We start from the raw sequence: 24,982 nt of genomic DNA, 5'->3' as shown, positions 1-24,982 counted from the left end.
AAAAAAGAATACAAAAAAAAAAAAAAGTGAGGATACCATGACCTTCAGATTACCTGTAAATAGGGAAAGAAACCAAATTATAACAGAGCTCCAAGGGACCCACTATTGCAGGCCCGTGAATGTGGAAAGTGGAGGAGAAAGAGTTTAAGAGATCCCTTTTAAAAAGTAGACAAGGAACACAGGACTTAAACCAAAGAACAGGAGAAAAACAAAACAAAGCATAAACACACCCCCAGAAAGAGAAAGCCCAATAAAATGTCAAAATACAAAACAGAGATTGGGACTTGGTAGTTGAAAACACAGGTTACAAAGAAAGACTTGGATGAAAGTCAGTGGAACTAAAAGTTAGAGCCTTGGTAAAGCTTTTCTTCTGGGCAAGAATCAGACATAAAGAAAAGGGCATTAGGGAGCAGTAAAGGGGTGCAGGGAATAAGGGAAAGGAGAGGAGAGAGATAAGGAGCCTATAAAAACAAAAGAGAAACACCAGCTACTCCTCCATCCTTGTCCATAAAAGAAACTGCACAGAAGAGGACATCAACTGAACCGCGACCTCACAAGAAATAACAATGGAAAAAGGCAGACTTCATGCAATCAGTGCTGTTAGAGATCAAGACAGCCATCACCTTTGAAGAGGTAGTAACTAGAAAGAAACATAAGGAAGCTTCAAAAGTGCTGGTCAAGTTCTACTTGTTGATCCAGGAACCAGTAACATAGGGGCGTATTCCATGTGTGAAAATATATCAAGCTATGTACTTATGTGCATTTCTATATATTCAATGAAAAGTTAAAAAAAAAAAAGAAAAGAAAAGGTATCATGGTTGTTCCCTACAGAGTCTAAGTCTGAGAAACATATGAAAAACATATAAACTATATATTTTTTTAACAGACAGGGGAAGAAGGCATAAGTGGGGTCAGGAAGGGTAAGTAGAGGATGACATTTTAATTTGTTTTGTTTCTGCCTCATAACTCCTCATTTGGGTTCACTCCCCTCACATTCTACGGCTATGCTGCTCAGTTCATGTGGTTCATCAGGGATAGCTCTGCCCACCTTTTCAGGGATGAGTAAACAGCCTCTACCGAATTAGGTCATTTCCTAGCTAGAAAATAAGGCATGTGACCCATGTTTTTGACTCCAGTTAGGGGAAACACCCTCTTCCTCTAGGACTCAGAGGAAAAAGCCTCTGTAAACCTAGAGCAGCTGAGGGGTTATCTTTCACACCACCTGGAGATAAAAGCAAACCAGAGAAAGGGTTTCATAGTGCAGGCCATGTATAAAGATAAGCAAACAGACATAGAGACCAGGTGATACTTCTTGAACACCTGAATCTAGCGATACAGAACCACTCATTCATATGGGCTAAAATACTTCTGTGAGTTTCTATGTGAGCTTCCTTGAATGGGTTTTGTGTCCTGTAACCAAAACAGTCCAGTATAACACAAGATCTGAAAGAAGGACTGATCTAACTATAAGATAATTTAAAAGCAACTCTCTTCATTTGTGACCATCCAACCAGACAATCAAAAGTCTTCTCTTAGTTCATTCTGGCTACCAGAAAAGAATATCAGGGACTGGGAGCTTATAAACAGAAATTTATTTCTCACAATTTCAGAGGTTCAAAGTTTGAGAACAAGACTCCAGTAGATCTGGTAAGAAGTAGCTTCCCTACTCATTGATGGCGGTCTTCTCACTATGTCCTCACATGGTAAAACAAGCAAAGGGGCTCTCTGAGGTCTCTGTGGGCCCTAATCCCATCATGAGGGCAGAGTCATCATGGCCTAATCGTCTCCCAAAGGCCCCACCTGCAAATACCATCACACTGAGGATCAGGGTTACAAACACTTCCTAGATAACTAAAGAAAGAAAAAGAAAAAAAAAAAAAACCAGTAATGATGGGTGATTGGAACAGGAAAACAGAATAGGTGGTGCATATAAATAGTTTCAAATCTCTATTTTTAAAATCAGATTTTCTTTTCCTGTTTTAAAATGCTTTTTTCTGGCCAGTTTCAAAACAGTTAAGATCTAAAAATGGCTTGGGGTGCCTGGGTGACACAGTTGGTTGAGCATCCAACTTCAGCTTAGGCCATGATCTCACAGCTCCAAGTCCCACATCGGGCTCTGTGCTGAGAGCTAAGAGCCTGGAGCCTCCTTCAGATTCTGTGTCTCCTTTTCTCTCTGGCCCTCCCCCATTCACACTGTGTCTCTGAAAAATGAATATACGTTAAAAAAAAAATTAAAAGAATAAAAGATCTAAAAATGCCTCAGCTAAGGCAATTTATTGAATTACAATTTTTTTTAAGTTCTTAAATTTATTTTGAGAGAGAGAGAGCCAGAGTGCACGAGCAGGGGAGGGGCAGAGACAGGAAAAGAGAATCCCAAGCAGGCTCTGCATTGCAGAGCCCAATGTGGGGCTTAAACTCACGAACCACAAGATCATGATCTGAGCCAGACCAAGAGTCAACACTCAACTGACTGAGCCACCCAAATGCCCCTATAATATTTTATTTTAAAACAGAAAAGGCGGTAGAAAACTTTCCAAAAAAATTCTAAATTTCCTTACCACTGCTCTTTGAAAAGACTGTGATTTATACATTAAGATGGACAATTAGGTTCATACTTCAATGAGTAGTCCTTCTTCTCCAACTATATTATATATTACAATGATGAACATCAAGAGATACTAAAAGGCATAATTAGGTTTAAATATAAGATAAAAATCTCTGTGGCAAGTGAGATTTATTCCAGGAATGCAAAGGTGGTTCAGTGTAAAGAAAATCAATGTGGGGTGCCTGGGTGGCTCAGTCAGTTGAGCAACCTACTTCGGCTCGGGCCATGATCTTATGTATGGTTCATGAGTTCAGTCCCACACTGGGCTCACTGCTGTCAGCATGGAGCTTGCTTCAGATCCTCTGTCCCTCTCTCTCTCTGCTCCTATCTCACTTGCTCTCTCCCTGTCCCCCCCTCAAAAATAAACAAACAAAAAATCAATGTAATATATCACATTAACAGAATAAAGAAGAGAAAAAACACATGATCATTTCAATTGAAGCAGAAAATGCATTTGACAGAATCTACCATTCTTTCATATTAAACCATCCAGAAAACAAGGAACAGAAGGGAACTTCTTCAACATGATACAGGGCATCTATGAAAAACTAATAACTGACATCATATCATACTCAATGATAAGACAGAAAGCTTTCCCCCTAAGATCCAGAACAAGACAAGGATGCCCACTTTCCCAATGCTACTGAACATTTCACTGGAAGCCCTAACCAGAACATTAGGCAAGAAGAGATAAAAAGGCATCCAAATTGAAAAAGAACAACTAAAACTACATCTATGCACAGATAAACATAATCCTACAGAAATCTGAAAGAATCCACGAAAAACGCTACTAGAAATAATAAGCGAATTTAGCAAATAGCCACATACAAGATAAAAACACAAAAATCAGTTGCATATACCCACCAAGAATGAACAATCCAAAAAGAAAATTTATGAAACAACTCCAATTACAATAGTATTCAAAAGAGTAACTAGGAACAGATTTAACCAAGAAGGTAAAACACACACACACTGAAAATTATAAAACATTGCTGGAGACAATTAAAGAACATCTGAATAGGGGTGCCTGGATGGCTCAGTCAGTTAAGCATCTGACTCCAACTCAGGTCATGATCTCATGGTCCATGAGTTCAAGCTCCGTGCTAAGCTCTGTGCTGACAGCTCAGAGCCTGGAGCCAGCTTCAGATTCTGTATCTCCCTCCCTCTCTGCCCTTCCCCCTACTCATGTTCTGTCTTTCTCCCAAAAATAAACTAACATTAAAAAAATTATGTAAAAAATAATATCTGAATAAATGGAAATACATCCTATGTTCATGGATTAGAAAACTTATTTTTAAGATGGCAATACTACCCAAATTTATTTACAGACTTAGCGCAATCCCTATCAAAATTCCTACAGCCTTTTTTTGCAGAAACAGAAAAGCTGATTTCAAAAAAAAAACAACAACAAAAACAAAAGAGACAAAGAAAAATATTAAAAAATAAATAAAATGTCAATTACCGCTCATTTTTTTAAAGGTCATTTTCAAATTTATATAGAGCTGTAAGGGGACTCAAAACAATCAATATTGTAAAAGAACAAAGTTCTTAAAGAAGATCATATATCAAAACAGCTAGGAGCAAATGCATTAGGAAACAATATGATTACTCCACCATTCCCTATTAAAAATTTAGCCTTTGGTGTTGTTAGCCTTACACTATACCATATTTTGTAGTGAAATGGGCAATCCCTAAGGGTAACCGTCTAAAGAGTTAGACAATATTTTCATAGTATCTTCAGAGTTAACAAACACAATAAACAAGCCAAATAATTTTTTTTGAGAGAGAGAGAAAGAGAGAAAGCATGCGTGTAAGCAGTAAAGGCAGAGAGAATCTTAAGCAGGCTCCATGACCAGTGCAAAACCCAGTGCAGGCCCAATCCTCAGGACCCTGAGGATCATGACCTGAGCCGAAATCAAGAGTCAGACACTTAACCAACTGAGCCATCCAGGTGCTACTATTTTTAAAGTTATACATTTTCATTTGTGAAATTCAGCAACAAGTAATCATGTGACTTGTTTCCCTTTGTCAAACATAAACTTACTACTACCTTTCTCATATATCCATCCACTCTAAAATTTTTCAATATTTGTTTATTTTTGAAAGACAGAGAGAGACAGAGCATAAACGGGGGAAGGGCAGAGAGAAGGGGAGACACAGAATCTGAGGCAGGCTCTGGGCTCTGAGCTGTCAGCACAGACCCCGATGCGGGGCTTGCACTCCTGAACTGTCAGATCATGACCTGAGCCAAAGTTGGACACTTAACCAACTGAGGCACCCAGGCACCCGTACCCATTCATTCTAAATCAAACAAGTTTATACTTTGGGTTTCTTAATATTTGAATAACTGCTATTCAAAGGAGTAAATCAATGGCCAAAATTGCCTTTTACAGTATTTCAGTATATATCATTATGAACGCAGAGAGACTAACCACCTTCATAGGGTCTGGACATGTTCTAGAACCAACCCAACAATTCTGAACTAGTCTAAGTGATTCAAAGGAAACCTAGAAATATACATGGGTTTGCAGTCTCCCAAGGAATTCTAGTCCTCATTAGGGAAAGAGAAAAAGAGTAGTCAAGACCCAGTAAGAGGCCCAGAAAGATGTAGTAGTCCAGCACACTAGGTCACGGTTTTTTAAATAAGTCTGGATATCTCTGAGAGTCTAGCATACATGTACCCAGGGCTGGGGTAAACTAAGAAAAATGGCTTTGTATCACTTATTATGCCATTTATTAGGATGAAAATTGCAGAAGACTGTTGGCATCTCTTAGCTGAGTAGTTACATCAGAAATAGTCTCACAGGTCAAAAATATCAACAAGATTATCAAAGGAAACTGAGCAACAACATCCAGGCATGTTGTTCAATGTGAGATTTATAATGTATGCAGTAGATTTAAGCAGAAACAAAGAGAAGAGAATCTATTTTGAAGGCCCATCATTCAATTCTACATTTTTATTAAAAAACTATTTATACTCACTATCACAATACCTAGTACATAGTACTAATAAAAGTTTGTTGAATGCTCAACTGGATGGATAGATGGCTGAATGAGCAAACAAATGGGTAGAAGGAAAAAAGAATGAATATAAGAAAAAAGTTGAAAAAGATTTGATACTTTTGGGGTCCTTGGGCAGCTCAGTAGGTCAAGCACCCAACTAGGTTTCAGCTCAGGTCATGATCTCACAGCGAGTTCAAGCCCAGCATCAGGTTTTGGGTTGACAGCATGGAGTCAGCTTGCAATTCTCGCTCTCCTTCCTGTTCTCACTCCCTCTCTCTCAAAATAAACAAACTGACCAAAAAGAAAAAGAAAAAATAAAAAAAAGAAGAAGAAGAAGATTTGTTTCTTCTCCATTTCTAAAAGCTACTCTAATTAGGGGAGAAACATATGAAAAGTAACATGGCACAGCAAAAAAGAAGATAAGATTTAAACTCAGAAAGACCTAGATTTAAATCTTAGCTGAAACTCAGTGGCTTGCAGTGTTGAACAAATAGCTTACGTTATGTAAGTCTTAGTTTTCTCCACCTATAAAATGGGGATTACAGGATCTACCTTACAAACACAATAAACCAGCAATTTTGGCACCTAGAACAAACTAAACAAAACCAGTTCTCAAATCAACTCTGTAATTCATAATGTAGCCCACAGATGGGTGTTACTAACAATGCTCGCCATCTGGAAGCTTCCTGTTTTAAATAATTATTCTTGCTAACTAGGTGCCAAGCTTTTAGAATCATTACATTAAATGTTTGCACCCTCTAAATTTTAGTGTCCTTAGACAAAGCCCAGTAAGACCCACCATAGTTCAGCTTATAGGCTTGTTCTGAGGGTTAAAAGTAATGCTAAGAAAAATCCCTTGTACAGTGACAGGCATGTAGCAGATGATTTATTATTATTATTATTATTTCAATATTTTATTAATACTTTTATGTCATCCATTTGCCACTCTACATTCTCACAATTATTCTAATAAACCCTCAGAGTATATAGATTAATCCTATCAGGCCACTGTAGAAATATATATAAACAAGACAGAAGTGAAAGGATATTTACTAGAAACATTCTCTTTGAGTTGATTCCTTCATTCTTGATTTTTGTATTTTCTGTTTTAAATACACAAAGACCTCATGAGTTAGAAAAATAGAAAGTACCTGAATTTCAGGAGCCATTCCTAGATTGAGGAAATAAATGAATCATTAGGTTCAAAAGGAGAATTCAAAGTTACCACTATCAGGGTGTGCTTCTTTGTGGGATGGACAAACAGAACTGCTGCTATTGTGTTCTGCCTCTAGTCTCAGCTGTGCAAACACTAGTTAAGTAAGAAAAACATCAAGCCATCTTTATCAGATCTACAAACAACCCAGATAAACTCCTTTAGGATGGATAGTTAGGATGAATAGTTACTATTTAGAACAACAAAATTTGCCAAATCATAAGTACCCCTACATAAAGCAGCACTCCTACTTAGCTCTGAAAGATCATTTTCTCTGGATTGTCATATCCAGAAATCATGATTTTATTATAGAGTGTATTAAACCAAACCAAGGTTACCAATACCAATTCTATTTTCTTTTTTTTTCTCAACAGGTAACCATTCTTATAGCAAGAGTTAAATTTAAATGATTCATAGGTATTACTGGTTATAGTGATGTTTCAGTAACAGTTTTACTACACTAAAATAAACTTTCCCTAAGAAAATATCTTTTCTACTCATAAATATCAAGTTAGCTCACAAGCTAGATCCCCTAATTTCCCAACAATTTAAAGAATAAATCCATCATACTCAACATCACACTCAATGGTGATGAACTCAGTGTTTCCTCTAAGATCAAGAAGAAGACAAGGATGCCCACTCTCACCACTAGATTCAACATAGTACCAGGGGCACCTGGATGGCTTATTCAGTTGAACATCTGACTTTGGCTCAGGCCATGATCTCACAGTTCCTGAGTTCGAGCCCTGCATCAGGCTCTGTGCTGAGAGCTCGGAGCCTGGAGCCTGCTTCAGATTCTGTGTTTCCCTCTCTCTCTGCCCCTACCCTGCTTTCTCTCTCTCTCTCTCTCAAAAATAAACACTTAAAAAAGGTGTGTGTGTGCATGTGTGCATGCATATACACACACATATGATTCAACATAGTACTAGAAGTCCTAGCCAGAGCAATCAGACAAGAAAAAGAAATAAAAAGGCATCCAAACCAGAAAGGAAGAACTAAAACTGTCTCTATCTGCAGACGGCATCATATTATATACAGAAAACCCTGAAGACTCCATCAAAAAACTGTTAGAACTAATAACAGATGAAATCTGTTACAAATCCTTGCTGAAAAAAATTGAAGACAAAAATATATGGAAAGATATTCCATGCTCATGGATTGAAAGTATTAGTGCTGTTAAAATGTCCATACTACCCAGTGAAATCAATAAATTCAATGCAATCCCTATTAAAATTCCAATGACATTTTTCACATAAGTAGAAAAAAGCAATCCTAAAATTTGTATGGAACCACAAAAACCCTAAATAGCCAAAGCAATCCTGTGACTAAAGAACAAAGCATTTCCTTATTTCAGATTATATTACAAAGCTATGGTGATCAAAACAGTGTGGTATTGGACACACAGATCGATGGGACAAAATAAAGATCCCAGAAATAAAACCACATACACAGAGTCAGTTAATTTATGACAAGGAGCCAAAAATATAAACTAGAGACAAGACAGTCTCTTTACTAAAAGGTACTGACAAAAATGAACAGCCCCATGCAAAAAAATAAATAATAATAATAATAACACCAGACCCCTATTTTACACCATACACACATACTTTACACATAACCCAGATTAAACAGATTAAAGACTTGGACATAAAATCTGAAAACATAAAATCCTAGATAAAAACAGGGAGGTAAGCTTTCCTGGCATGATTTTTTTGCATTTGACAGCAAAAGAAAAAATAAACAAGCGGGACTACATCAAACTACAGATATTCTACACAGCAAAGGAAACCATCAACAAAATGAAAATTCAATCTACCAAATGGGAAAAAATATTTGCAAATCACCTATCTGATAAGAAATATATAAAGAAAACATAATTTAATATCAAAAAACTCTTAATCAATATGATCAAAAAATGAGTAAAGGAATTAAGAAGATATTTTGTCAAACAAGACATAAAAATGCCAAGCAAGTACATGAAAAGTTATTTAACATCATACAACATCAGGGAACTCCAAATCAAAACCATAATTCAATATTACCTCAAATCTGTTAGAATGTCTATCATCAAAAAGACAACAGGGGCACCTGGGTGGCTCAGTTAAGCGTCTGACTTCAGCCCAGGTCATGATCTCGCAGTTTGTGGGTTCGAAACCTGCATGGGGCTCTGTGCTGACAGCTCGGGGCCTGGAGCCTGCTTCGGATTCTGTGTCTTCCTCTCTCTCTCTCTCTAGCCCGCCCCCATTTGCACTCAGTCTCTCTCTCTCTCTCCCAAAAATAAACACTAAAAAAAAATTTTTTTATGACAACAGATAACAAGTGTNCCCTGCATGGGGCTCGGTGCTGACAGCTCGGGGCCTGGAGCCTGCTTCGGATTCTGTGTCTTCCTCTCTCTCTCTCTCTAGCCCGCCCCCATTTGCACTCAGTCTCTCTCTCTCTCTCTCCCAAAAATAAACACTAAAAAAAAATTTTTTTATGACAACAGATAACAAGTGTTGACAAGGATGTGGAGAAAAGAGAACTCTTAGACACTGCTGGTAGGAACATTAAAATTGGTGCAGCCATTATAGTAAACAGTATGAAGATTCCTCAAAAAACTAAAAATAGAACTACCATATGTTCCAGAAATTCCATTTCTAGGTACATGTCTGAAGGAAACAAAATCACTGTCTCAAAGAGATAGTGTCCATGTCCATTGCAGCATTATTTACGATAGTCAAGACACACACACACACACACACACACACACACACACACACAGAGGAATTATTATTCAGCATTAAAAGAAATCTCATTAATGACATGAATGGACCTTGAAGTCATTATGCAAAGTGAAATATGTCAGAAAGAGAAACAAATACTATATGATCTCATTTATGTATAGAAACTAAAAACAACCAAACTTATAGAAACAGAAGATTAGTGGTTACCAAATTTGAGCAGGGGTTGGGGGTGGGTAAAGTGGGCAAAGGTGGCCAAAGGATAGGAACTTCCATTTATAAAATTAATAAACTCTGTGGACCTAATGTACAACATGGTGACTATAGTTAAAAATACTGTATCACGTACTTTAAAGTTGCTAAAAAAGTAGATCTTAAAAACTCTCATCATAAGAAATAAAAACTATTAACTACGTGAGGGAAAAGATATTAACTAAACTTATGGTAATCATTTCACAATACATACATATATCAAATCATTACTTTGTATACCTTTAGTATAATGTTATATGTCAATTACATCTCAGTAAAACTAGGGAGAATTTTTTTTAAACCAATTATGTCCATGTGTCTGTTAGGAGGTAGCTGAAGCACTGCTCTGAAGTTACATTTAACACATAGTTAAAAGTATAACCACAAGGACTAAAATAAAGGTTATTTTACATATTGGTTAAAAATTATTCGAATTCTGTGATTGTGGTTCCCACAGTCTGTATGAATACAAATTTGGATTACTAATAAACCAAAAAAGACTAAAAAGCCATTAGTCAGGTATCATTTTTTAATTCTGATGGCACATTAACAACAAAAACCAGTTCAGGGCAGGAACAGGTATCTATCCTGGTTTCAGAAAGACGGGCCTACGATAAATAGGAAAAACGTGTTTAGGTCATAACATTCCTGAAGATAGAAGTCTACTATATTTAGTATCAAGTTCTAGTGAGAAATAATTCACCATAATAATCACAAAGTAACTAAATGATATTTTTTGTTATTTGCGGATATGCATCCATAATTCTCATTCTTAAGTAAAGATTTTTATTTTTCTGGCGCCATCAAGTGGTCATACTATGAAGTGCTCTAAGTTTAAATGCAAATAACTTTAGACAGCAAAAGATCACACTGCTGTTATCTGTCAATTAAACACTAGTGATTTTTTCAGCACAAAATTATCCAAAAAAAGGAAAAGTATCAGAACTAATTGCAACTCATCCTGACTTTAAACTCCCAATCAAAAATGGGAGTTAAGACAAAGAAGAAAATGTAGGGATCTTCAAAGACCAGAATGCTCTAACAGCAAACAAGAAACCCCAACTAATGATGACACTACTTGAAAAACAAAAATTTGTGGGGCACCTGGGTGGTTCAGTGGGTTGAGCGTCTGACTCTTGATTTCGACTCAGGTCCCGATCTCACAGTTTTATGAATTCGAGCCCCGTGTCAGGTTCTCCACTGACTCTGTGGAGCCTGCTTGGGATTCTCTCTCTCTCTCTCTCTCTCTCTCTCTCTCTCTTTCTCTCTCTCCTTCTTCCNCAATCCTGTGACTAAAGAACAAAGCATTTCCTTATTTCAGATTATATTACAAAGCTATGGTGATCAAAACAGTGTGGTATTGGACACACAGATCGATGGGACAAAATAAAGATCCCAGAAATAAAACCACATACACAGAGTCAGTTAATTTATGACAAGGAGCCAAAAATATAAACTAGAGACAAGACAGTCTCTTTACTAAAAGGTACTGACAAAAATGAACAGCCCCATGCAAAAAAATAAATAATAATAATAATAACACCAGACCCCTATTTTACACCATACACACATACTTTACACATAACCCAGATTAAACAGATTAAAGACTTGGACATAAAATCTGAAAACATAAAATCCTAGATAAAAACAGGGAGGTAAGCTTTCCTGGCATGATTTTTTTGCATTTGACAGCAAAAGAAAAAATAAACAAGCGGGACTACATCAAACTACAGATATTCTACACAGCAAAGGAAACCATCAACAAAATGAAAATTCAATCTACCAAATGGGAAAAAATATTTGCAAATCACCTATCTGATAAGAAATATATAAAGAAAACATAATTTAATATCAAAAAACTCTTAATCAATATGATCAAAAAATGAGTAAAGGAATTAAGAAGATATTTTGTCAAACAAGACATAAAAATGCCAAGCAAGTACATGAAAAGTTATTTAACATCATACAACATCAGGGAACTCCAAATCAAAACCATAATTCAATATTACCTCAAATCTGTTAGAATGTCTATCATCAAAAAGACAACAGGGGCACCTGGGTGGCTCAGTTAAGCGTCTGACTTCAGCCCAGGTCATGATCTCGCAGTTTGTGGGTTCGAAACCTGCATGGGGCTCTGTGCTGACAGCTCGGGGCCTGGAGCCTGCTTCGGATTCTGTGTCTTCCTCTCTCTCTCTCTCTAGCCCGCCCCCATTTGCACTCAGTCTCTCTCTCTCTCTCCCAAAAATAAACACTAAAAAAAAATTTTTTTATGACAACAGATAACAAGTGTTGACAAGGATGTGGAGAAAAGAGAACTCTTAGACACTGCTGGTAGGAACATTAAAATTGGTGCAGCCATTATAGTAAACAGTATGAAGATTCCTCAAAAAACTAAAAATAGAACTACCATATGTTCCAGAAATTCCATTTCTAGGTACATGTCTGAAGGAAACAAAATCACTGTCTCAAAGAGATAGTGTCCATGTCCATTGCAGCATTATTTACGATAGTCAAGACACACACACACACACACACACACACACACACACACACACACAGAGGAATTATTATTCAGCATTAAAAGAAATCTCATTAATGACATGAATGGACCTTGAAGTCATTATGCAAAGTGAAATATGTCAGAAAGAGAAACAAATACTATATGATCTCATTTATGTATAGAAACTAAAAACAACCAAACTTATAGAAACAGAAGATTAGTGGTTACCAAATTTGAGCAGGGGTTGGGGGTGGGTAAAGTGGGCAAAGGTGGCCAAAGGATAGGAACTTCCATTTATAAAATTAATAAACTCTGTGGACCTAATGTACAACATGGTGACTATAGTTAAAAATACTGTATCACGTACTTTAAAGTTGCTAAAAAAGTAGATCTTAAAAACTCTCATCATAAGAAATAAAAACTATTAACTACGTGAGGGAAAAGATATTAACTAAACTTATGGTAATCATTTCACAATACATACATATATCAAATCATTACTTTGTATACCTTTAGTATAATGTTATATGTCAATTACATCTCAGTAAAACTAGGGAGAATTTTTTTTAAACCAATTATGTCCATGTGTCTGTTAGGAGGTAGCTGAAGCACTGCTCTGAAGTTACATTTAACACATAGTTAAAAGTATAACCACAAGGACTAAAATAAAGGTTATTTTACATATTGGTTAAAAATTATTCGAATTCTGTGATTGTGGTTCCCACAGTCTGTATGAATACAAATTTGGATTACTAATAAACCAAAAAAGACTAAAAAGCCATTAGTCAGGTATCATTTTTTAATTCTGATGGCACATTAACAACAAAAACCAGTTCAGGGCAGGAACAGGTATCTATCCTGGTTTCAGAAAGACGGGCCTACGATAAATAGGAAAAACGTGTTTAGGTCATAACATTCCTGAAGATAGAAGTCTACTATATTTAGTATCAAGTTCTAGTGAGAAATAATTCACCATAATAATCACAAAGTAACTAAATGATATTTTTTGTTATTTGCGGATATGCATCCATAATTCTCATTCTTAAGTAAAGATTTTTATTTTTCTGGCGCCATCAAGTGGTCATACTATGAAGTGCTCTAAGTTTAAATGCAAATAACTTTAGACAGCAAAAGATCACACTGCTGTTATCTGTCAATTAAACACTAGTGATTTTTTCAGCACAAAATTATCCAAAAAAAGGAAAAGTATCAGAACTAATTGCAACTCATCCTGACTTTAAACTCCCAATCAAAAATGGGAGTTAAGACAAAGAAGAAAATGTAGGGATCTTCAAAGACCAGAATGCTCTAACAGCAAACAAGAAACCCCAACTAATGATGACACTACTTGAAAAACAAAAATTTGTGGGGCACCTGGGTGGTTCAGTGGGTTGAGCGTCTNCTCTCTCTCTCTCTCTCTCTCTCTCTCTCTCTCTCTCTCTCTCTCTGCCCCACCCTGGCTCACGCTTTCTCTCTCTCTCAAAATAAATAAATAAACCTTAAAAACTATTTAAAAAAAGAGAGAAACAAAAATTTGTATCAAAATGATATATCAGTCAACCAGGAGAAACGGCCCCTCCTGTAACTCTATTAACATGGCAGTAAAAGAATTATTTTTAAGGCACAAGCCCCCAAGGACAAAGAGACTAAGAGAGAAGATTGCAGCAACATTTTATAAGCTCAAAAACAGATGGATGAGTGGTTATTGACTTAAGAAGCTCAAGAAAGTTGCCTGACTTCTATGACACTGTAAATCTCCCCAGAAGTTTGTAAACTCATAGCACTGGGTAGCTCGGAAATGAGAGTAAAGGCTAAAAAGAAGCAAATTAGTGAAAACTCTGGTTAAGAAGCGCTGATGCCACTCAACACACTCCCTCTTCCGGTCCATGCAGCCAAGTATTCATCCTATACCACATTGGAAGACTGAAAGTTTAAACTCTCATAAAACAGGGGCACCTGGGTAGCTCAGTTGGTTGAGCGTCCGACTTCAACCTAGGTCATGATCTTGCCGTTATGAGTTTGAGCCCCTCACTGGGCTCTATGCTGACAGCTCAGAGCCTGGAGTCTGCTTCAGATTCTGTGTCTCCCTCTCTCTCTGCCCCTTCCCAGCTTGCCCTCTGTCTCTCTCTCAAAAATAAATAAACATTAAGAAAAAATTGTTTTAAACTCTCATAAAACAGACCACTTCTGGAGGACAGGACACCAAGTGTGGTGAGGTTACAAGTACATGCTACAGGAGACTAGGGTAATTGGAATGGTTCTAACAAGTCAAAGATCACAGAACAACAGTAAGAAATGATGATTTTTTAGAAAGAAAACTGTTGGAAGAAGGTCTTATCAACCTTTGACTTTTGTGTCCAGAACGCCATGTAACTAACTGTGGTATGCTTTACTCTGTTTCTTATAAGCAAAAGGCAAATGACTAAAAAAATCTTAGGCTTAACAAAAAAAGGTTAAGTTCTACTTACAGACATTAGAAACATTCATCTCTAAATGTCCCAAATCACCCCCAGTAATTACCTGAGAATTTATGGCAACTAAGAAAGAAAATAACAATGGGTAAATCCAAGAACCTTTACATTTCATCTCCTCTCTTCAGGCCAGCAGGAATAAATGCACTAAAACTCTGTGAATACTCCTGTAAGAGGTGAAGGCTGACGAACAGTGGCCATGTCAGAAAAAACATTATTATTCATACAAGAGGCATGGAGATTTGAGTGTTTTTAATACTGTTTTTGTTGGTTAATTGATTCAAGTAGAGCATTAAGTAACTGATACTGCACTCCCTTCATGTAACTAAAAGTTAATACCCCAATTTACATCTTTTTTAATGCTTATTTATTTATTGGGGAGGGGGGAGCATGAGTGTGGTGGGGCAGAGAGAAAGGAGAGGGAGAGAATTCGAAGCTTACTCCACAGAGTCAGCACAGAGCCCAACACGGGGCTCGATCTCACAAACTGTGAGATAATGACCTGAACCGAAATCAAGAGTCAGACACTTAACTGACTGAGCCACCCAGGCATCCCCAAATTTAGGTAATTTAATCTTCAGTAATTTCTCATTTTCAGTCTTGTTTGGACATAGGATTATACACAAGATACAGTTACATGTATACACTTTCTTTCCAGATACCAACATAAGAACATTCCAAAACATATTAATACAGATAAAATTGTACCTTGAACACCTTCTAGGAGTAAATCGACTCCTTTCCTATAAAAATCGGAGGCAGCTTCATAGTCATCTTCTTCTTCCTTTTTTAAAGCCAGCTTTATTAATTCTCCAGCTTTCTCCAAATAATCTCTCTTGCCAAGCTTGGACTTTAAACTGCCAGGAAAGAGGCTACGACTTTCCCGTTCTTCTTCTGTTTTGTTCTGTTCGCTGTCAGAAGCAACGGCCCCTAATGATGAAGGATCCGAAGAAAGATTGAGACCAAAAGTTCTAATGGGAGAGTTTTGATTGGAAGCCATTCCATCATCTAACTCAGCAAGAGAATCCACGTCCACAGTAAGAGATATCAAATCACTGTCACTGGAGAAACCTAGAAATATGATCATAATATAAATGATATTAAATTAAGAATCAGCCAAAAATACAAATCATGCTGCCTATTAATTTGTTCATACTAGCTGAGTCGATTAGGAAGGCTGTCATTGCCTGATGGAGATCAGTGCCTGGCCATTTGTTTTAGCTTAACTGAATTCACTTCTGCATTCTCTGTCACTCTAGAAGACAAGCTCCTTTGCCTTAATTATCAAACTAAAACTGAAGACAAGTCTTTATCTAGTCTTGTCAAAAGAAAGAGACCTTTTAAACAGCATTATAATAAAGAAAAAAGAATAAGAGCCTCAGGGTAAGACAAAAATAAGTGCCTGAATCCAGCTCTTAAAGCTTACCATGTGAGCAAGACCAAAACACTTAATTTACTTACACAGGACTTTAAGTGAGGAATATAATTCATGCATGTAAAGCACAATAGACTATCATTCAATTACAACTATTATAGCAATTATGTAATGATTATTTAACTATTCTACAATGCACCCTCAGAGGTATGCTTTTAGATAATCCATATCTGAAAAATGTAACACTATGTGGGGGGTGGGGGGGGCACGCACACGTGCGTGTTTTAAAAACTAAATTTTTAGAAATTTTTGTTTCATTCTTTCCACAAGCTTTTGTATTCACCTCTTAGTTTTCTGAAAAAAATGATTAATAGGTGGTACTGAAATATTTAGCAATGAACGTTCTTTCTCCCATTTCACAGAACTGACTTCATGGTAAATGAGCATGATGTACAACACTTATGAAACTTTCTGGTGTTAGGACCTCCCTTTACATTCTTAAAATAATTGACAACCTCAAAAAATTTTTCTTTTTGTGGATTGTACCTGCAAATATCTACCAACGTTGATATTAAAATAGACTAAAAACTTTTTAATTAAACATTAAAGTTCATTACATGTTAACATAATTTTTATTAAAAATAACTATATTATCCAAAACAAAAAAAGTATTTAGTGACAATACTGACAGTGTTTTATATTTGTGCAAATCTTTTTAATTGAAAGTGACTAGATTCTCATATTATGATTTTGCACTCAATCTACTGTTGGATGCTGTTCTGGTTACAAGATTTGAGGGAAATCTCACATAGGTATGTAATTGAAAATGGGGTGAATATTTTAGTAGCCTTTTCAAATACTTGTGGATATTGTTATTTACTACTATCCCAAAACTTGACAAGTGATAGTTTCTTTTGTTTTTTTAACTTTTTTTCTTTTTTTTCTGAGAGAGAGAGAGACAGCATGAGAAGGGGAGGGTCAGAGAGAGAGGGAGACACAGAATCTGAAATAGGCTCCAGGCTCTAAGCTAGCTGTCAGCACAGAGCCCGACGCGGGGCTCGAACCCAGGAACCGTGAGATCATGACCTAAGCTGAAGTCGGCAGCCCAACCCAGTGAGCCACCCAGGCGCCCCAAGTGGTAGTTTCTTAAAGCTTAGTTGCCATGTAGAATGTAAATTCTTGTCAATGAAATTTCTTTCCATTACATTCAAATCCATTGGTCTGTCTTGCCCACTGAATGGCTCTTTTATCAATGCATGAGTTTGTCACATCACACATTGGACATTTTGAAAGTACTGGTTCCTGAGTTATAGTGACAAATCACATTTGTTACTATCACCACCAATCTCAATAGAATATTCTTTAGGTCTTGAGGAACTGTCAAGCTCAAAGTAGCAGATACAAGTTCTCCAAAATTCAGGCATCTGGCTGGCTCAGTTGGTAGAGCATATAACTCTTGATCTCAAGGTCGTGAGTTCAAACCCCACATTAGATGTAAAGATTACTTTAAAAAAAGAATAAAAAAAGGTTCTCCAAGATTCCAATTTGGCATTGAAAATTCAAATTTTATCAATGGCAACAAACACTGTCAGCTGTTTTCCTTAAAGTGTCAGCTCATTTTGTTTGCGTTTGAAAAACAATTTGCCAAATACCCAAGTCTGAATAATGACAGTTTGTCTGTCAATTGTTCTTTGAAGCAAAAATGGTGTCCCAAGAGAAAAGCTGCTAGTTCACGGCTCAAACAAGTGCTTTTCCTCAAGACAACCATGGCAATTCAGTTAGGCAGATATGTTTTATGTAATCTCCCACTTTATCACACAGAATATGAAAAAGACATGTACCAAAGGGTCAAGATTTGATAAAAAATTAATAGTTTTTACTGCTTTATCAAGGTCATTCTTAGGTAAAATCAGCACTGGCATAACTACAGTCTGGTGTCACTGTCCTGATTCATGTTCAGGCAAAGCAGTTTTACCTATCGTTGCTTTTGCATCATGAGTGCAAATGTCAACACAGTGAAAAAGGCAAGTAAGCTCCTAGGCAATTGCAAAAATAATTTCTACCCTGGGGACCCCTAAAAAGATCTCCAGAATACCCAAGTGTCTGAAGACCATACTTTGAGAGCCACTTATCTATATCATTCAGTAAGTTTGACAGTAGAATTATATACAAATTAAATTTGGGAACAACTATGCAAACTGCATCACCACTGAATACTGACTTGCACATTTCTCAGAAAAGAAAATATATTAAAAAGAAAACTATTTCCTCATGATCATATCCTAAGCCAAACTTAAACGGAGAGGAGACTACACAATTCTAGAACAAGGATCAGCAAACCCCTTTTCTGAGGACCAGAGAGTGAATATTTTAGGTATTGTGGGCCACATGATCTGTGTCACAGCAAAGCAACCCTGTGGTTGTGGTACAAAAGCAGCCACAGATAACATGTAAATGAATAAGCATGGCTGTGTTCCAATAACACTTTATTTATGGATGCTGAAATGTGAATTCCATGTAATTTTCACATGCCACAAAATAATATCCTTTTGAATTTTGTCAACCATTTTAAAATGAAAAAACCATTCTTGGCTATTAGGTCACATAAAAACAAGTGGCAGGTCAGATTTGGCCTGCAGGCCACAGTTTGTCAACTTATTATAGACTTAAATTGCTCACTTCATTTCAAATAAAGTAAGTTAGAGTAAAAACAGGTTACTGGCAGCTAAACTCAAATTTCAAATCAACTTTAGACACTACTTTGGGGCCCTGTCAACATATCCTGTTTTCAGGGGCTTTTCTCAAATCCATGGAATGCCCATAAAGAACTAATTTTGTTCCCTAAAAGCAAGACTTCATTAAATCCACAAGCTGAGAGGAGATTCACTGGATCTGGTGGAAATCTTTTCAATTTCTGACATTTCAACTGTACAGACAGCACTTCAAATTCAGAATCTTTTACAGCAATCTACAAAATTATTTAACCACTGTTCTGAGAAATATATAAACTCTGTAACATTTTTTAATGATTTTAAAATATTTTATATATTTCAATGCACACTTACTTCCTTAAATGGAGGGATATATAACCTGGTCCATTGATGTTAATAAACAAAGTTTAAAAAATAAGTTCTGGTTTATACAGCTAATCATAAATGAAAGGAAACACTGTTATAGATCTTTTGTCTGCTCCCCAGTGTCTTGTCACTGTAACCTTCACATCATTTATCACATTGTACTGTTTCATGTTTTGCCTGATTTTCCTTTTTAACAGGAACAATAATACCAAAGGGCAAAGGGGTAAAATTATGTGTACTCAGTTTCTTGGCTTTTGACCACAAAAATCTAGTAGCATAGTCTTATTTCCTCTCTTACCTTTACAATCTTATTTTGTTAGCAAAGGAAATCATAATTAAATAAAACTGGATCAGAAGAGTAAGATCTTCAAAATACCTTGGAAGAATATCAGATAATGAAATAAAGTAATAAATAATAATAATATTCATATTATTTCCTTTTCAAACTCTACCTAATTCTAAATGAAGAATCTTTCAAATAGAGCAAACAAAGAAAAACTAGCATGTTAGGAAAAGAAATTTTTCTAGCCCAACTAGGAGAGAAGCAATGGGAAGCAGAAAGACTTCTGATTTAACCCTTCTGGAAGACAACTGGATAATGCATATCAGATGCAGAAAATATTCATACCTTTGACCCAGAAATTCAATAATTTATACCAAAAACAATCGGAGATATGATAAACAATCTATATCTGAGTATACTCATCACAAAAATTAGTGAAAATTTGGAAATGACAAATCCCTAACAATAAGAGATTATGGTACATCCCTTTGATAAAATATTACACAGCTATTAAAAATTATGTTACAAAAGAATATTTAATGCTAACGTATTCATGATCTATGATGCAAACACAACAAGCTGCAAAGCAGTATATATGTATACTATAATTCTAATTTTAAAGCAAAAACAAAAAAAAAGGCTAAAAAGATATATTAACATTAACAGTAATTTTCTCTATATGGTGGGATTACAGATGACTCTTACCACATCCCTTACATGCGCAGGACAAACTCTTAAGGCTCTGTAGTTTTAAGATATCAAAGGAGATGCACCAAGGGCTAAAACTGGGAATCTGTGAATGAATATATGCTATACAAACATAATTTATGAAACACAGGCTCACATGTATCATCTAGCAGCCAGTGCCAAGGGATTCCTAGCTTAAGAAAGACAGAAATGATTACTGACAGATCTGTCTGAAGCAGACTAACCCCTTCACATTTCTTCCTCAGTTATCTTCTTCCTTTAATTCTTCTTTTAAGATGCACCCTACCATATCTTGACCATATCATAAGCCTAACCCTAGCATATCTCAACCATACACTGCAATCAATCATCTTCTAGGAAATCTCTTTTGCATTTAAGCAATTTCTAAATTCCCTTCTTCTCAATTAAGTGTTCCCCACCTACCTCAAGAATACTTCCCCTTCACTACCACAGTAATGAATTACACACACACACGCGCACACACACACATACACACACACAAATACTCAGTACCTAGGTTTTTTCACCTTACATCCTTAACACATCTACTTAACACAGTGCTTGCTCAACTCCTTGAATTCATGGTCCTGTCATTCAACATGTTTTATACAAAGCTAAATAGAAGTATCACATGAAGTGAAGACTAGCTTCCTAAAACCCAGAAAGAAAGCTACTAAGACACAGAGAGCAGCAAACAAGAGGCTCTCAGTTAAGGTGAGTAGGAAGAACACTGTGGATAAGGCAGGGCAACAATTGACAATTCAGAAGCTATTTGTCAAAAGTTAAACCAACCTGAAGTCAATCCATGTTTAAAGGGGCCCTCTAGAGCCATCATGAGAGTAAAAGGTACATCCTTCACCAACACCATCAAGACAAAAACCTAAGCCTTTTTGGGAAGGGATGGGAGGGGGAAGAGTCAAAGGTTCTATAAAAGCGTTCTGCCTCCAGGTTCATATCACAGAGATTCAAGTCTCAGGGCTATTAGAGGGCCCCAGGTGACCGGTTAAAAAGCAGCTACAGACATGAGGGGTTTATATAGCATCCCAGTTCACCTACCTACCTTCACCTTCTGTGCTTTGAACTGCTCAGAGTAGGGCAGTCTAGTGAAATCTGTCTAGGACACCACCTCTGAAAGACAGGCACCAGGGGAAAAGGTTGAGTTGCTATAGAATAAATCTTTATACTATAAACTATCAGAAATCTGTATTTGAAGACCATCTGCAAAAAGAGATCAGTTTCCTTTAGAACAACAGGTGGTCTCTCATGGTCAACTATATATAAAATACATGGCCTCATTATTATTAGCTGATAGCTTTCACTGAGCACTGAGGTTCAGTCAACGAAAGGGAATTTCTACTTTTCCTAGTAGCAATGACTCATGCTTCACACACAAAGCAAAATATCTAGCCAGCAGAACAAAGGTCACCCTGAGGTAGAAGACATACATATCAATCTCCATTAACAAACAAGCCCCTGTAAATATGATTTTAGGCGAATACCTAAATCTAAAACCCAAAGCTAATTAAGATTCCTGTACTTGATTACCAACTTATCATTTAGAAATAGCTACTGTTCCTAAAAAGTACCATTCCTCTGATAGTTCACATTTTTATAATGTCCTGGGGACAAGTCTTTGTTTCACCCTTGAAAATTTATGAAAAGAGCATCAGAATATCTACTGCATATTTGGCGAGAAAGAGTTCAGAAAGCAACATATCAATCAAAATTACAACCCTCGTACTGTTATCTTATCATGAAAACAACAAAGATCTATGAGCTAGCTTCCCTTTCTACCTAATGAACTTTATATGCTGCGCTCTCCATAATCTGTGTGAATCCATCCTGCTACCAGCTCACAGGCAGCTCACACTGGAAGTTCCATACCAAATACGCATTCTCACTGCCTCCCTGTCCATAAAACTAAATCTCTTCTCTCAAAATATATTTTCTATGATTGCTACTGAATACCTGGAGTGCCTCAGGAACATGGCTTAACTTCTCTGAAATTCCAATTTTAAATTGTGGAATAACGGATTTATCTGTGTCATTCTTGATGTTCCTTCTACCCTCAAACACTTCCATTGACATATTATCAAAATTTTTATTGGCCCCACCCAACCCCTAAAAGCCAACGTTATCCTCAATAGCCCTAGAGTTTTTAAGAGTCAATATTTATAATCTGTATCATTTGTTTTACATTCACACATACAATGACATCTCAATAATCATCTGTTCTTTTACCTATTTTAAACTCCCTTTACCAAAGGAAATTCAACTAATAAGAGAAAACAGATAAACGTTACACAGATAAGCACTTAAGAGAAAAAGGAACTTCAAACTGAATAAGCATACTCTATCAAAATACAAGGGGGCCTAGAATAATCGCAGTAACAAGATTCAGGGTTCTCATGGTGCCACCTAGTGGACACTTGCACTAAATCCTATTTTAAATTTAAAATTACTTTCAGTTGGGGCGCCTGGGTGGCTTAGTCGGTTTGTCATGATCTTGCGGTTCATGGATTCGAGCCCCGCGTCGGGCTCTGAGCTGACTGCCAGCCCAGAGCCTGGAGCCTGTTTCAGAGAGAAAAATTTAAAAAAAAAACTTTAAAATTACTTTCAGTTAGGCTTTGGGTATTTTTGTCATCTTACACTACTTCATGTAGTGCAGAGACTTCAAGTTTGTCTGAAAAATAGATTTAGGCTATTCAGTGGTGAACCAACTTAAGAATATTCCTTTTTAAAATGATCCTGCCTCAAAGCAGCAACTTTAAATCAACCAAATAAAACTAATACAAATAATAAAAAGAAAAATATAATAATAAAATGGCATTTTGATACAGAAGAGTTTTTTCAAACTGAAATAACTATACACCTTTCCAATTAGTCTCCCCTAATGTTTTAAAACTAATCAAAATTATTCAGTTTAATTCAGTTTACCTCTAATCTTCAAGATTTACTGGAAAGAATTCTCACCCTACCATCAAATAAAAATACAAAGCCTGAACTGAGAGTGATTTTAGAGATCCCTTACAGAGACCAGCAACACATACTATTCTCAAAATGTACGTCTCATTTACTCTAAAATACCTAATTCAAGACAGCTTAATAGATCCTTTCTTGTATCTACAATTGCTACAACTGAACACCCAGGGAGCTCTTAATCCACAATTTACAGGCCACCAAAAAAAAAAAATAGTAGATCTGGCTACTCCCAGGAGACATTTGAGACTATTCCCTCATGAGATCTTACACATAAGAAACTGACCTCTCAGTTTCTATTTGTGATTACGATCATCTAATTATTTTCTCTGGTTTGCTGCGTACACCTGGAAAATGTCCCTCCCACAAGTGCAAAGGAAATCAAGCCACGTATTAGGAAGAGGAAATGACACAGGTTACCAGATGAGAGTCTACCAACATCAAAGGCTCCAATATCAAGAACATCATGGCAGTAAAGCAACCTACATCCTTTAAACGGGCCAACAGATGAGAGAAACATGTCAAGCAGCTCAATTCCCATGCACCATTTTGGCCAGGTTTCCACATATCTCATAGTAACTTCATAGATAAGTTTAATCAAATGAAAAGATGCAAGTTTAAAAAGGAACTAAGATGTTAACAATCAAGTAAATCTTCTTTCATCTTTAAAAATATATATATTGAATAATTTCTCTCGACAAGGGATATGAAAAGTAACTAGGATTTCATTTTAAAAACACAAGACAATATAAACTTTTTATCTAAAAACCTACTGAATAACTTTATATTTCTCAATTTCATATTAGATAAAATATACTTACCAGTTAATCACCAAATGATTGGTTTTATGGAACCTTAAAGGGGTTTCCTCTATCCCATTACAATCAAATAATGGTAATTTTTTTTTAAAAGTCATTAATCCAGCTCTTTATGTTTTCCTCAGAAAACTTTCCTTCAAGGTAAATGAAGACCTGTTGATTGCATTTTTATGGTACTAATAAAAATAATGATTACTTAGCCTCTACATCTGTTCTCTGAGAGGTGATATACTTGCCATGTCATTCTAACTCCACTGAAGGACCTTGAAACAGCAGACTATACATTAAGATTTGCCCCTCTGGCTCATTTCACTGGCAAACTAAATCACAAGTGTGAAAAATGAATACACCTTTGAAACACCATTTAAAATACTACACTCAGAGGAGATGTTATGGAGTGAATCACCTCCTCACATTTTGGCTCTAAATCCAAACCCCGAGCGCTTGCCACCATAATCCCTCTACAGCCCTGTTTCGCTGCCTACCTGTGGGGCTTGGCCGGCTGCCAGCTTCCCCAGCAACTTTGCCAGCAGAGGCCCCCTCCCTTGGTTGTCTCTGGGGTTTGCAGAACTTTTGGTAGGAAAGTACATCTTGCACTTACCCAGGGTGCCTGACAATCTCTTGATATTTAAAAGTCATTTCCCCTCTCAAATAACAATGAATTTGCAAGCTGTTTGACACTTCGATCTATATTTGTCAACAAGGTGCCTTTTGGCAGGACTAATTAGTCAGGCGTAAAGGCTTTTAAAGGGAGGGGTACAAAAATCTAAGCATTAAGTACCTTCCCAGTTCCACATTTTGCATTCTTCATGGATCACAGTGTGTTTCAGAGATGGTAATACAGTTGGAAAACTAAATATGCATAAAATGTCAGTATTACTTTTAGATAGCGTAAGTCTTTTCTGGTGTGTGTTTTTTTTTTAAATGTTTTATTTATTTCTGGGGGGGGAGGGGGGGAGAGAGCGCGAGAGAGAGGGG

The 24,982-nt window shown here is 36.5% G+C and overlaps 1 protein-coding gene across 4 annotated transcripts in view; it reads right to left on the bottom strand.

The window, feature by feature from the left end:
- The window catches only part of RPS6KC1 (ribosomal protein S6 kinase C1), a 186,172-nt gene that overhangs the window by 111,161 nt on the left and 50,029 nt on the right, over positions 1-24,982 (bottom strand). For all 4 annotated transcript variants that reach the window (XM_077763204.1, XM_077763205.1, XM_077763207.1 and 1 more), the window contains exon 6: positions 15,473-15,835. In XM_077763204.1, coding sequence (XP_077619330.1) covers positions 15,473-15,835 — 363 coding nt within the window. The remainder of the gene's footprint in view (positions 1-15,472; positions 15,836-24,982) is intronic.

This window comes from Crocuta crocuta, unplaced genomic scaffold (assembly GCF_008692635.1).
Source record: "Crocuta crocuta isolate KB4526 unplaced genomic scaffold, BGI_CrCroc_1.0 scaffold3, whole genome shotgun sequence".
Lineage (NCBI taxonomy): Eukaryota > Metazoa > Chordata > Mammalia > Carnivora > Hyaenidae > Crocuta > Crocuta crocuta.
The sequence above is the reverse complement of the archived record's forward strand: the minus strand, read 5'-3'. Positions and strand labels throughout refer to the sequence as shown.